This window comes from Bidens hawaiensis, unplaced genomic scaffold (assembly GCF_021521415.1).
Source record: "Bidens hawaiensis isolate Kalapana, Puna unplaced genomic scaffold, B.hawaiensis_p1.1 tig00007783_1, whole genome shotgun sequence".
Taxonomy (NCBI): Eukaryota; Viridiplantae; Streptophyta; class Magnoliopsida; order Asterales; family Asteraceae; genus Bidens; species Bidens hawaiensis.
The window spans coordinates 516,326-532,172 of NW_027491540.1; the positions used below are offsets into that span (position 1 = coordinate 516,326).

A 15,847-nucleotide genomic window follows, 5' to 3' on the forward strand; every position below is an offset into this window, starting at 1 on the left:
AATTCAAATCTATAACTACAGCCACTTGATGCCATCACTTAACGAAACAAACACACAAATGAATACACAAAAGTTTTTCCCAAAAGAAAGTTAAGCCGTTGCAGTGAATCATTACAGCCTCAGTTTGCATCATACACATCATATAAACATAGTCAGTAACAATAATAATAACAATACTTCATAGGAAACTTATTCACACAAACTTAAGACTTGACATCTTTAAGCCCACCACCTTTCTCAAGCTCACCAACCAGGTCCCTGAGAGCCGGAACCTTCATGGCTAGGGTCCTATACAATCTAGAATACCGTGCCATGGTTCCATCAGCGGTTCTAGCCACCGCAAGTAGGCTCAGAGCCTCGGGTAGTTTACTAAACACTTCTTTTATCTCTTCCAAGCTCATGTTTTCTAGAACCGTGGGCCTCGGGACAACCCTAACAATCTCACCGCCTTTTGGTTCTTGAACCCGATCATCAGCTTTAATTACAAGTTCAGAATGTGAATTTGCTCCACATTTGATGATGAATGGGGTTGTGGACCCTGTGTTGAATTGTAACACGTTCCATTGTGCCACATCAGTTTCGGCAGTTAAAAGGTCATCTGTGGGGGTCCTTGATGTCCCTTGGAATTTGTCATCCTCTTCAACAATCGACTGCAAAATAAAATAACCAAAATAGTTGATACTGTGAAACCTTAACCAGTGGCGCACCCAGGAAATAACAGGGGTCGAAAGGAGGTCAGTATCAAAAGTTCATATGGGTCGGACGTGATTTTAACACATATATATATATACCTCATACCTTCAAAAAAAAATTTCACATGGGTCGACCGACCCCTACACCTTTGTTCAGCTTATTTTAAACTAAATTTTAATATACGCCTAATTACCTAAATTTTAATATATATAATGTGTGTGTGTGTGTTAATATATATAAATTAGAACAAAGTTAAAAATTTTAAGAAGTTCAAAAATAACAAGCCACAAGCTGGCTCAAGCTCAACCATAGTTACCGAATACACTCCTTGAGGTGCGAATTGCGTATTGGAACGCAGTGTGCCGAAACGCAATACGATAGCGTACTAAACGCTAATGAAATCGCGTACCAATTCCGATGGTATGTCGATCCAATTCGGAAATTTAATCAATCAATACGATAATGAAATCGTGTTTCCGATCGTTTTTTTAGTGTTCCTATCGATTAAGGTTGCCTGATTTTTAGCGTTCCGTCAAAATTGGGCACGCTTCTGATCAACTACGTTTTTGGTGGGAAATGGGTACAGCCTCTTTGATTCCACCAGCGTACCAATTTCCAAGGTGATTTTAGAGTTCAGAGTCTTCAGACCATTATATCATCACATTATATCATCTATATCTATTGATCCAAAACACCACATTATATCATCAATTCACCAATTCCCCAAAATTAAATCCTCAATTTACCTTTATCCTCTTCAATTTTAGTTTTTTGTATTCAATTTCTGAAATGGTTTTGGATAATCTGTTATGGTTCTTATGGAACTATGCATAATATTGTAATCTGTTATGGAATATGGATAATCTCTTTTGGATAATATGTTATGGAATTTTAGCTTTGGATATGACATTTGATTATCTGCTATAGAATTAATGTTTTGGTAATATGTAATTATGTATTTTGGTAATTTTTGTTTTAAATTGGGTATACCGAACCGGATTTTATGGTACACCGTACTGGTTCGTACCGAAATGAGCCTACCCCCCTCCGTACCGAATACGTCACCTTGAGCGAATTGCATACCCGTATTTCGTTCCCGTACCGCAGCGTACCGCGTTTTAGGTAACTATGAGCTCAACATTTCAGCTCGTTAAGATAAACGAGCAAACCCCGAGCCCACCCTGAGTTTTCAGCCGTTAGTTATAAACATATATCTTACATCTACAACACGACGGGCGTTTGCAATGTTCCTCTCAGCACATGGATGGTCAATTTCAAGCAAGGAAGACAATTGTGCAGAAAGATCATCTAATGATGTAACCAGTGCTTTCTTCTTGCTTCTACTCATTATATTAACTGAAGATTGCCTAAGTATTTCCTGTTAGATTAAGACTTGATTAATCAAAAACCGTTTATATACTTTTAATGCTAAATATATAAAAATATTAAGAACCTTGATCTGCTTTAGAATGTTATCAAGGGCAATTAAAGATGCAAGTCGGGCGTCTTCAGCAGCAGAAGAAGGATTTCGGATCGGTGAACCACCGTCTTCTAATGTTAATAATGCATTATCGCCTTTCATCTGTTGCAGAATCTGATCACATAACACAATTTATTAGAATATTAATACAAATAAAAGTAATAACAATAAAAAGTTTTTGGGCCTTTGAAAACCATTTGATTTTCGGTTTTTACAATGGGCTCGATTCGGTTTTCCCATTTGGGCCAAAAAAAATGGCCCAAAATAACAATTTGGGCCAATTCTTTTTTTTTAATCACCAATTAACTGATAATTACACATGCATACGTAAAACTTTGACCTATACCATTGAATAATTTCTTATAAATCCCCTAAAATCGTTTTTTGAGTTAAAATTTGGTTGTTTCAGCTCAATTCAGTTTTTGGTTGATAGCAACAAAAAGTAGCGGTGGTTTTGGTTTTGGATTTTTAAAACCTGTTCGTTTCGGTTTTCTCGGTTTTTACAATGTGATTGGTTTTGGTTTTTTCGTTTTTACCAATTGGATCGAAAAAACGGCCCAAAGCAATGAATTTGGGCCTGAAACGTTGGGCCCAAAATTCTTTGTAAATAATTAATTGATTGCTACACGTTTGGACCTAAAACTTTGAACTACACCAATTATTAATTTCATAAATCACCTAAGATCAGTTTTCAGTTACGACTTGTTTATTTTGGATCAGCTCGTTTTTTGTTGATAGCAAAAACAAAAGAACCAAAAAATCGTTTTTAAATTCATAAAACCAAGCCATCGGCTTTTTGTTGGGTTCAGTTATTTTGATTCGGTTAACTCGGTCATTCCAATTACCATTCAGTTATTTTGATTTCATACACACCACCAATAAAAAGTAATATGCTTGCCTTTCTTCTCTTGTGATCAACCGACTCCAAAGCTGAACGAAGTTTAGCTACTTGTGCAGCGTCTTCCGCTGCCTCAGTTGCTAACGTACCCGCAATATCCTAATATCACACACACACGTATAGATATAGATGATTATATTTATGAACAAAAAGTTGTGTTAACCAAAAGAAAATATTTAGGATTTACCTTGAGGTGCTGCAACTGAGAATTATAAACCCGTTTTGCATACTCTACTAACAACTGCCCGAGTGCATCAGTGACAGGTGGCATTGCTGCACCAAGGCCTGCCATCCAACCGTCCATAATTGCAGTAGAAAGAAGCTCTAACTGACCCGTGACCCCACCAACAGCATCCACACCACTGACCGAAAGAAAATCAAAATTCATTGCAAGCCATGATCTGATCTGGCGTTGCAGCTCGCCAGCTGGCGTGTGAACAAAAAGGGCAGCAAGTGCCTTGTTCCCTGTTGCAAATGCTTTTGCATCATCCGTTATTTCCCTAAGTTTAGCACCTGTTACATGCTGTCTCCATGATTCCTGTACAAAATATTTATTTAGCAGTTTAAATTTTATTATTGAAAAAAATTACACGAATGGTCCTTGTGGTATGTGCCGTATGCCCAGATTTCACTTTTGGTTGACAAATATGAGAAAGTACACTACTTGTCCATGACATGGACGGCGGTTAAACTTTCTGCTAATTTTATAAAATGACTAAAATAGCCTTTAATACATACATATCATACACACACACACCCCATATATATATAACACAAATTAGTCACTTCACACACACCTAACAGAAAAAAATTAACTTCCATCGATACCAGAGACAATTTATGTAACGTTCGTGTATAAGTTTGGACTACTGGTGTACTTTCCATACTTGAGGACAAAAAGTGAAATCTAGACATACTATAGGGACCATTGATGTAATTTATTCTATTACTTTTTTTGGAATACATACCTGGTCAATTCCACGTATCTTGAGAACAACAGATGATAACTTTGACTTTTTTTCTGGTTTTATATTGACTCTGAAACCATGTGTGTGGCCATCAACTACTAGCGCGTTTTTAACGGTGGGATCGTAACGCCCCGGAGATCTTCCTGGGCTGCTACCCCTGCTTGAGCCTCTGCTGTGTCCGATGGTCGGTTTCTCTAGAAATCTCTCAACCGCAGGAACCTAATATTGTCAAGGACTATTTTATTAAGTAAAATGACTATACAGACTATGTTTCATCTCTAATCTAAGGGGCAAAATATTTTTTAAAAACAAAAACTTGGCTAACAAGAACAGATACAAGCATGCATGGGTCGGTTTGGGTCAGTTTTAGGCTTAAACCCCGAACCAAAAACCAAAAAATTTCGGTTTCGGTTTTTTTGGTATCACAATGGATTCAGTCCGGCTACAGATTTTTTCAGTCTTAACATTTGGGCTTGAAAATATTGGAACAAAAAAAAAGGGACAAGATAATGAATTTGGGCTAATTTTTTTTTTTTTTGTTAATTATTACCCATCAAGGTCATAATCTTTTAGCTACACCGTTTTTAAATCTTTTATAACTTACATAAAATCAGTTATTTATGTTCGGTTAGGTTTTTTAAAAACATGAAACTAAGAAATCAGTTTCTCTCAGTTTGGTTACGTTGGTTATTACAGTTACGGGTCGGTTATTTCAGTTTCATGCACACACTTAAGAAAATATATTGTAGCAAAAAAAAGGGTTGAAAGTCGTCCAGAGTATTTTTCCAATGCATAGTACCCCGAACTTTACTTTATACAAAAAGTTTGATCATACAGTTAAAACAAAAAGTGATGCGGGTAACCCGAGTACCCAACCAATTTTGGCCTATACCCAACTTGACCAATCCACCCATGTGACACCTTTAGAAGGCATCAACAACAGTGCTTCAATAGTTTAATAAAGAGAGTAATGACAGCTATCACCTTGATAGATTGCAGCTCTGGTGACCTGGCAAGAAGTGATCTTATGTACAAAATTCTAACACGGGAAACAAGCATGGTGTCCATCACTCTATGCGGCTCCATTTTTCGTATAAACGCGAAAACTGCATCTCTTATTTCAGCAAGTATTTCATGTTCTCGTGAAGCACCTGCTTTAATAACCGCAGCCAAAACCTGCACCATTCATATCATTTTCACTTAAAAGTTAATTTCAAAACCTAAAAATTCAAAAATATAACAAGTGATTACAAATTTTAAAAGTAATAATGATCATACCAGCATTAGTAACTTATTTGCTCCATCAGAAATGGCTGCAAGACCATCATATTGTTCCAAGTCAAAATCGTTTAGAGCCGAAGTAAGATACTCCCCTGCGGGTGTTGACTTTATCTTGTCTTGACCGGGTTTGACCAAAGCAAGAGTACCGTCAGCCTTCTTTTCGGCTGAGAAAGTTACAACCTCCATTGCACCTTCTTTATTACTGATGTCACGTCTGTAAACCATATAAAGCGAATTAGTATTTGGATTAATTACTGAAAACAATACATACATATGTAGCTAATTATAAATTAATATAATATTTCACCTTCCAAGGTCAGGAGACTGATTTGAAATTTTAGGTGGTGCTCCCAATGCCTAAGGAAATAAACAAATTTAGAAATATTGAGAAATTATAGGCAGGAAAATGTTGTCGGAAGAAATAATAACCTGTTGCCTTCCGATTGAAGACGCCTTCTCAGTTAATCGCTCAAAAAGTCTCTCGTTTTCTTCATGCAACCTCTGGAAAAGTGTTTAACCACAATAGCAATAATTCGTTTATTATCTTACTAAGTTATTTGTTTGTGTTAATTTTATGTCAACTTAACCATGAAAGTAGCATACCTCGATTAGGGCATCACGTTTCAGGAGCTCTTCTTCAAGTTTCTTGGTAACAGCTGCAGACTCAATGCCTTCTGTTGACTCAGAGCTGACTTTGGACTTGTTCTCATTTAGTTGTGCCTCCATTGCTTTTAATTTTGCCTGCAACATAATAATGCAAAAAAAACGATGCTCAAATATCATAAGTTGATTGCAAAATAATATGAATTTTACATACGTAGTATTATAACTTATTAGACTACTTTATTATCATATTAAAGGCTGGCTCCTTTTTCTTTTTCATTTTTTCCCTTCCAAAACCTCATTTTATGAGTCATTTCTTGCTCAAGACTCCATATTTTTATTTATTTAAGCCTTCTTACTTTACTAAAATCGCAAATTCACACCAAAAGGTCCAAAACATAAAGTATTTTTGTATTTTATATATTATACACACACACACACATACTGTTTTAATTTTTATATTATACAGGATGCCATCCGGTTCTTAAATCCGGTCCAACCAATGAACCAGTAGCGACAGGTCCGCTATCGAGCCCAGTTCAGACCTGGTTTAGTATTTATGTTTTAATAATAAGAAAAAGGTTTGCTTCCTTGCATATAGAAGATTAATCAAATCAATATAGGCCAACTGTTGCTTTCACCAATAGTTATTTTTATTCAACAAGTGTTAGATCCTAAAAATAAATCATTAGAAAACCCCAATAAACACAATTTTTGTGCAAAACAAATGATGAAATTATGGTAATGTGAAAAATTCAAAATAGATAACCAACCTGTAAAGACTCGACTATTGAATCATGTTGTGACTGCAATTTCTGGTCTTGCACTTGTTTAAGTAATAAAGCCACTTGACTTCTCAGATCATCGTTTTGTTCCCTCTCAATCTTATGTTTTTCAGCAAGCATAATGTTTTCAGCCTGTACCAACCACAATGAGAACAAAATGTTATGTCAAAAAGAATATAACGCATTTTTTAAGTATAGTTATAACTCAAAAACCTTTAAATCTGACTGCAGCGTGAAAGAAACTTTCCAAGCTTTCTGAACTTCATTAAATAACAGCACACATTGATCATTTGCAACCTTTAGTGCTTGTTTTAGTCCTGCAACTTCTTGCTTCAGATCATGATTTTCTTTTTCTCTTTCATAATATTCCTTGCGGGCATCATTTGCCTGCATAATGAAATGTAAGTTATACTTTTTTTTATTTTTATTTTTCAGAAAGAGAGCTTCAAAAATGCCAACTTACAATATCTTTCCACTTTTTAATGGTGTCACGGTTTCCAAGACTCAGTACCGTGTTTCTAGCTCTAGCAGAGAAATTTAGAGACGATAAAGTCTCGGATAAATTTGAAATGTTTGGACTTATGTTTACAATCAGCAAGGTTTTTGAGCTTCCACCTAGAATGAAAAAACATTTAAAAAAAACATACATCAGTATGCCTGTAAACAAAACTGCATGTTCAGTGAACCAGTTGTTAATCATTTGGCAAGAAGTTCGTTTGTTTAATAAACGTACGAACATAAACAGAATTTTTTTTCACACATTCACATTAACGAACATGAACACATGGTCCTGTTCGTTCATTTAAGATCGTGAAGTTTCGTTTATGCTTATTCCTTTACGTTCTTTTACTTGCATTCACTTACACTCACTATGTCTGTTCATTCGTTTATGTGTGTTTGCATAATTATTTAAATTCATTATTTGCTAAAAATACTAGTTGGTCCACCTTGTATCAACCCATCACCCAATCAAATTTAAAACCAAACCTATCGGCTAACGAACTGAACAAACGAACAGGAAATCGTTCATTTTCCTTCAATGATGTTTGTTCATTTTCATTCGGTAATGCTGGTTAATTTAGAATAAAGCAAACAAACACAAACACAAACACAAACACGAGCACTTACTTAATGAACGAACATGAACAAGAAAATTCGTTTGTTTAAATGTTCGTATCTGTTCATTTGTTCGGTTTAAGTTAAATGAATGAACACAAACCCCCATTCGTGTTTCTTCAGTTTGTTTACCGGCCTATACATCATAACCAAATTAACAATAACTTATGAAATGAGAAAATCATGTGATTTAAAAAGTACCAAGTGAATCAGCAAGGACTTTTGTAAGCATAGAGTTCTCATAAGGAACATCTTCTTTGTTAGATGTCAAGGAAGCTAACACATCTCCCAACCTACATTAAAACCATAATTAGTTGCAAGATTTCAGATCATGAAACTTACAATGTTCTTATTAACTTAAAAAAGTTATAATAGTAGCATACGCGGAAAGTGATTTCATGACATGTAGCATATCTGTAGTCTGCTCCCCGTTATCATCTTCCAGACCTAGGCTTTGACTTCCAGCCAAGTCAACAAGTGAAAGCTTGCTATATATGTTTTCGCCAGTGATCAAATTGTCATAATATATATGTATGGTGACTATCCTGTGGAGAATATAAAAGCAGAACCTTTTAGGTTCTTTTTATTTAAAATGAACGTATGCATATTATTTAGAAAGAACTATAAGTATACAAAAGGGAGCAGCTACAAGTTAGGAGTGTAAAACTACTTGTATAAACTGTTACACAAATGTTTTGACAAGAAATCGCTTTTGTTGCCATAACACAAAGTGATTATGTCCTCTGATAAATCTACAAGATAAGAAAACAGCCTAAAGCCTTTAAGAAGATTTCTATGATAATATGTATGTGAGATTCCAACTATATACATACAGTCACAAAAACTGACCTGTTAAAGATTCCAGCCATATTCTCACATTTCTAGCTCAGAATTAATTAAAGAAAAAAAATGATGGAAGTAATATTACTTTGCTGATAATCAAGATAGCAGTTCAAGTATTTAAAAGAATCTTTTTGTTTGTACTCTGGAGCATGCTAAATGGCATCTTCAATGAGAGTACTATTTGATGGTTGCTTTTACAGCTTCATCATGATGTTGCAACATTTGAGTCATTGAGTTTCACTTCAAAAACTTGTATATACTTTTTGATCTAATGATATATTTTGTAGTAGTTTAGTGAATATATGTAAACTGACTAATCCAAAACTCAGAACTGTTTCTTATACTTAGTATCATAGTTATTTTCTTCTCAAGAAATAAGACTCTCTCCTACCCAAGAAACACACTTCAGATTAAATTCGAACTTCGAAGTTATAAATTTTCAATTAAGAAAATATTTAACTTATTATGCCAACAAAATCCTTTTTTAGTAACATTTGATTCAGTTCATGCATCATCTTTACACATGGCATTCTAAGTAAATTATAGCCATTATAAATCTTAATCCGAGTTTCTAGATCTTTTCACGTGTCTGAGTGGGAATTTAGGATACGAGGATAAAAAATAACAACACCACTAGTAAGAAGAAAACAACCAACTGAACAAGTAAGGTGTATCCTGATTATGACACAAAAGTCAAAATCAAAACAAATTCTCGTGAAACAAAACAAACTATTAAAAAGTAAGTCAAGAAATTGAAAACATACAGATGAGAACTATTGATCTTGGTGATGTCACCACTTCTACTTAATAGCGCCTGCTTAACAAGTTTAGAAAACTCTAGTGGATTGTCCACCTTTTCCTGCACAAGATCTACAAAAGAATCTAGTGAACCCATCCGGACCTTTGATAGACCGCTCTCTGACTCCAACAGCAAATCATGCGTCTATAAAATGCAAGCAAATTATCAAACCCTGGTTAGATTTGTGTCAACAAGTGTGTTTAAACTATCAAAGAAGTACATTTATTAGAAAAGAGTAGCTAACCTGCTCGTTATGAAGCTCAACAATCGTTACAAAAAAGTTAAATCGAGAAGCCGAAGTTGTATCTGAGTTGGACACATCAAACAACTCTTCAAAGCATCTAGCATACAAACCACGATCATGGCTAGAACCTTCCTGCGAGGATTTAAGTCACATCATTTAATATGAATATCTTTACAGCCGTAATTTGCATAGTCATGTTAAATTTGAAAGTAAAAAGCATAAACATATGCTGGAGTTGAGAAATATGAAGCATACCATTGTATGAGTTTTTCCTGAACATGTTTGCCCATAAGCAAATATAGATACATTATGCCCATCCAAAGCTGACTGGACAAATGGTTGTACATCTGTGAAAACTTCAGCTAAATGCCAAAGATGCCATATGTTAATATGTTATTTAGATAAAATAAACCACAAATTATCATAAATTGTCTAGCACATGTGGCATACCATACCTTGCCCAATATGTGGTCCATAAACCCTGTCAAATTCATAATCTTTCTTCAGGTTGGAAACAGTATCATCACCAGTATTGACTCGTATAGTAAAATCATCAGGAAATTCAACAACTGATGGGCCTTCGTCCTCAAAAAGAGGTCTTGTTCTACAAAAGACCTTTATGTTTCCTGATATTGTAGAAGAAGCATTCAGATTATAAAAAATTACAAATATGACCCACCCGTGTAAGAGTTACTTGGTATAATACACCTTTACAAACTTTTTTTTTTTTATCAAAATAACTATTTTTACCCTTACTGAACAAATTCAAATCAATTTTCTAAAAATGAAGAGATATTTAGAATAAGAGATACTCCTAAAGTGAAGAAATCATGATTACCTTTTGCAGTTAATAACTCGTTATATAACCTTTTCTTCTCCTCTATAAGTGGAGCAACTTTAGCTTCAGCTTCAAGAGCAGCCTGATCTGAAATGAATGAGATTGTTGGTGTGCACCACATATCAGATAAAATAAAAATCATCAAAAACTTTGACAATATAAAATGAGTAAAAAAAATAAAAGATTAGTCAACTTAGAAATGAGATACAAGCTAAGCAGGACAAGTGATAAAAGTAACAATTTAGCTTATATGATTTTCAGAGAATATGTAACATAACACTAACTTAGTTTGAACTCCTGAATATTAACTAAAACGATGCATCAAATTGTAAGATTCAGGCTTGAGAAAGGGATTACACATCATAATTAATAAAACCGAATCAAACTGGAATGCAGAGTACTTGTCCTTTATTAATAAATAAATAAATAAATAAATAAAAGTAGGAAGCGTATGCATACATACCTAGCTTGCGAGTCTTATCAGCTAGAACACCGAGATATCGCGTTACTCGATCAAGTTTTGCGTAAGAGTATTCCTGAAGATCTACAGCCTGTTGCCTCAATTGTGCATGATCTTGTCTTACGTTCTGTGAATGTGGCATAATAAGTTAGCGAATGTGAAGAAGAGAATGAAGATGGTAATAGTACCTGGAGCTTATGGGTGAGTTTGGTAGCAAGTGAGGGTGAGTATCTGCGAGTGAGAGATTCAGGCGGAGGAGATGATTTCCTTGGTTCGAAGCCACTCACCTCCCAGTTCCACATGTTATCCTTGGACATTGATTCAAAACCCTAATTCCTCTCCTCTTGTCCCAGTCCGACCACCACTTTCTCTCTCTCTCTCTCTCTCTCTCAAATGAAAATCTTTGGTTGGTTGTGATAATTTTCCCTCTTTTCCGATCCTCCCTATTTCATTTCACACACAACTTCTATTATTATTATTATTATTATTGAATAATATATGTGAATTTCACATTTCGAAACCTGATTCAAAAAGTTTTTTTTTTTTTTATAATACTTCCTATTTGACGGTCTTTTTATATGAGTTAGGATTGGAACGTTAATGTCACGGCTTAGGTTTTGAAGTTGTCGTAAATAGATAAGTAGACACATAAATAGAAAGAAATGTGAAAAATAGTTGTTGCATATATGATATAGATAAATAAGATATGCTACAAATGACACAACTCAGTATGTTTAATAGTGATAAAGAGAGAATAAAGCTTGTGTTTGTGACAAGTGTGTTCTCATTTGAGGACTAATTATGTTATCAAATCATTTTAGTTTCGTAATACTGATATATATCTAACACTTTATTAGTTTCCTACACACCAATCAATGTTAATAGATATTTACAGAGAACGTATACCTTCAATTGTGATATATTAAACAATTACGCTTTCAATGGATGAAGATAAGATTGTAATGATACTCAACAGCATTTACAAAATTAATGTTTAAACACCGTCAATTCTAACATGCTTAATTTTCTAAAAAAAAAAAAGTTTCATTAGTATGTCATTAGAAAGTTACGAGCATGTTTAGTAGGAGACTGTTTCATAGTCAAAACAATGAGGGGAGTGGCACCCAACATTTTATTTGTTAATTAGCATTTTAATATTATAATATAGCATCATGTTTTAAATTTTCATGAAAGTTAGATAATCAATGGTCTCTTTGTTTATTACGTTTCTAAAGCAATTTATTTCACCTAAATCAAATACTCAAATAATAAATTATTATCCAAACCCTTAAAAATAATTATATTTATAATTGTCTAACGTATACTTGTGATACATGGTATTTTTCGGCTCCTATGTCCCAAAGCTTCGTTTTTAGTAAGATTGACTTTGCTATTCAAAAGGGGGTTACGACGCAACTTGTTGCCCACTTGCATGTCACTTTATTGTAATCGTTTTGAGTTTAATGAAATCCGTAATTCCGATTTGTGAATAATAAAATATATAATTTTGGTTTTAATATTCATTTTATTAATTCGCTTATTTAGTTTTAGTAAGCATATAAAAAACTAATAATCAAACTATAAGTTCTTAAATGGTTTCTTTTTGTACCCTTAAATTAAACGGATAATTAATTGATTGATATAATCCCACATCTCGAAAAGCTTTTTAGTTCCTTTTTATCATTTTTAATCGTATCATGTATAGTAATGGTAAATTCATAGGAACGAGTAGAATGATTTATGAATGTACGAATATGCATAAAAAAGGAAAGTGAAACCATTTAAATATTAAAAAAAAAAAGAAAGAAAAGTTAAAAATGGGTGATTGGAATTCAAACAGCTAAAGGCAATTTGGAACGCAAAAGAATTTGTGCTTCACGTTTAGCGAGGAATCGCTTTCTTTGTATTTGGATTTGGATTTGGATTTGGATTTGGATTGGGTTGGGGGGAGGACAACCGCACATGACACGTCTCAATAATTTTCTAATCACTTTTGGGCCGGGTCTATAAATATTGCCGGGCTGGGGTTGTTTAATTTTACGTCTTATGATGATAAAATGGTTAGACCGCTTGTTGTTGTGGGTGCTAAAATGACGTGACCTGGTGTTAGCGGGGCGGTAAAGAGTGAGGCTGTAACGTGGTAACGAGGTGGCAAAGATGTAATGGTGGGCCTAAATGCTTTAATAAGGAAATGGTGAAGCTTTAACGGGGTTTTAAATCACAATATGATGTTAAAGGAGTGTGTTAGTTAAAGCCAACTGCTTACGTGTCAACGAAAACTTTAACATGAGGTTCAAAACCCCTCCACAACAATCAACCTTAATAATATGGGTATGTTTGGCAAAACTAGCTGGTAGCTATAGCTGGTGGCTTGAAGCTGGTAGCTGTAACTTTTTAGATATATTTAGATGTTTGGCAGAGTAGCTGGAGCTTTAGTAAAATGTATAAAATGACCAAAATGGTCATAATTAAAAAACATAATATTAAATATACTTATTTTGGAAGGTTATTTAAGTAATTAAAATACTAAAAGCTTGTAGCTTTTCTAAACGCTACTAGTAGGAGCTTTAAGCTTTAAGCTTTTTCTCATGACCTAAAAGCTTCAAGCTCCTTCAACCAAACAAGGCTTTTAATTGAGTATGAGCTTTTTTTTAAAAGTTTAAAGCTTGAAGCTTGAAGCCCCTAAAAGCTCTTAAAAGCTTCTTGCCAAACATACCCTATATATCACTTTACATTTTCTTTTTTTTATAAGACCTGAAACCAATACTTCTCAAGCCCTTGGTGTCTTAAAGACTTTGTATTTCCCAATATCATGTTATATGTAAAAAGTTTATAATTATAAATACATCAAAATAGTTAGAAAAGCTGTACACAATGGGGGATGAAGTACCCATGTGGTGGGCTCGGTGTCGGCTCAGGCCCGCAAAAAAAGTCATTCTACTAGGCTTGGCTATCCAGGTGATCCTGATCCTCCTCAACGATCTAATGACTGTTCAACGACTATTTAAAAAACAATTAAATTTAATCTATATAAACCTAACCAATTAACATTTTTTACACACAAAGTCATTCTCTCTTCTCTCTAGTCTCTACACGCCTAAACATTCCATAAAAAAAGATATGGATCCTTCACGAAAAGCTAGAGGTTCGAAGAAAACGAGAGGCCATAGTTCTCTTAATCATGAACCAAATCAACAAATGTCATCCCAAATGGGGTTCGGTCATTTGTGACTCAACGACCGTCCCAATACCAAAATGTGCAACCAATAGCAACTCCGCTGAACTAACCTCCGGGATTCGTTGAACTTTTGGCGAACTCTATGTTCGATCGGTACAACCCACAACAATACCAAAACCAAACTACTCTAACTAATGCTAACAATAAGAGTCGAAAGAATCCGACTAAAACGAAAACGTAGGGTCTGATGAGCTAACAAGTGAAAAATCCGTCGAGTCACCGGATCCGCCCCCATGAAAAGCTACAAGAAAAAAAAATGCTACACCATGGTCCGAGCTTGAGTAAGTCGTGTTAGTTAGGACTTGGTGCACAATATCAAAGGATAGGAGGGATGGAAAGCAACAAAAACACGACTCATTTTGGAAAGCAATCCTTGATCATTTTGACGCTCAACTTGGTTTTATCTAAAAAGTAAACAAATTCGACGACATCTTCAACAAATGATTGTCGGGTTGAATGAATGGTCAAGACAAGAAGGATATTTTGACGGTGTCACTTGCCGAGTATAAGAAGGAACATAACAAAAAAAGGTGTTCCTCATTTAAAGGGTTGGGAGATTTTTAAACTCATATTAAATGGAGTCCCGTTAAGGAAATAGGAGCTGATTTTCAATTGAGCCAATTGTCTAACGAACGAAGGCATCAGCTTACAATACGCACACAATTTCTTCTGATGCCAAATATCTAAACATCGGCATCAATTTGCAAACCCATAATGACGACCCTTTTTCGCAAGACCCTTTCTCACAAGATCATTTCTCACAGGCCCATTTTCCTGCCAAGGTTGGAAAGACCAACTCGCAAAGAGAAACAACAAGCAACCTTAAGTGGTGATTCAGATTTGATAGAAGTGATAACCAACTTCATAAGTTATCAAATGGAAAGTTTTGACAAGCTTGATGAAAGTAAAATCCCAAAAAACAAAGCCCCACGAATATTGATGACCCAAAAAAGAAAAACCGATTTGGATTTCATGTGTAAATCCTATGATGACTTGCCCGAGCTGTTAAACAACCGGTTTAGAAGTCGGGGAAATGAGAACCACCTTATGTAAACAACCGAAGTCATAACGTTAGACGACGCAGGTACGTCCCGTCGGACCCTTCCACTATGTGTATGCGTTTGCGTTTGCGTAACTTCCACCAATAAAACAATAAACACGTTGCAAGAAAGTTCACGTATAATCATAAACAATATGCACGAATAATATTAACATGTACGATAAAAGTGAATCGGTTTGTAAACAAACGCATAACTAACGAAATAAAAACTTGTGACGTGCTACACCCCAAAACATTATAAAAGCATTAAAAATGGGGTTATGAATAACTCACATGTTAAATAAGCAAGAATGAGTAAATAAGCGAAGATGTCTTTAAGCGAGTGAACCGACAGGGTTTAGTTCAATAAGTGACCCTAGATAAATAGATAACTATGATCAAAATAAGGTTGAGGAAAGATAAGAAATAGATGGCCGACATGTTCGGTTTATAATTCTTAAACGAAAAGTTTGTTAAAAATATATTTTTGTTCTATTTTTATAAGTTAAATGAAATAGGTTAGTTATTTGATTTTTAATCAATTTTGTTTTAGTTTTAGAAA

General features: G+C 34.6%; 1 protein-coding gene across 1 annotated transcript; it reads right to left on the reverse strand.

Annotated features, from left to right (window-relative positions):
- Positions 1 to 59: 59 nt before the first annotated feature.
- Positions 60 to 11,325, reverse strand: LOC143636111 (kinesin-like protein KIN-14B). The gene is given in 23 exon segments (XM_077103785.1): positions 60 to 650; positions 1,913 to 2,071; positions 2,147 to 2,287; positions 3,072 to 3,170; positions 3,259 to 3,609; positions 4,040 to 4,258; positions 5,024 to 5,215; positions 5,318 to 5,534; positions 5,628 to 5,677; positions 5,750 to 5,821; positions 5,924 to 6,061; positions 6,697 to 6,840; positions 6,922 to 7,095; positions 7,172 to 7,323; positions 8,026 to 8,117; positions 8,208 to 8,369; positions 9,432 to 9,610; positions 9,711 to 9,842; positions 9,966 to 10,072; positions 10,166 to 10,336; positions 10,549 to 10,635; positions 11,012 to 11,150; positions 11,152 to 11,325. Coding segments are annotated over 23 exon segments (3,798 nt in total). The 3' UTR covers positions 60 to 203.
- Between the last annotated feature and the right edge of the window lie 4,522 nt (positions 11,326 to 15,847).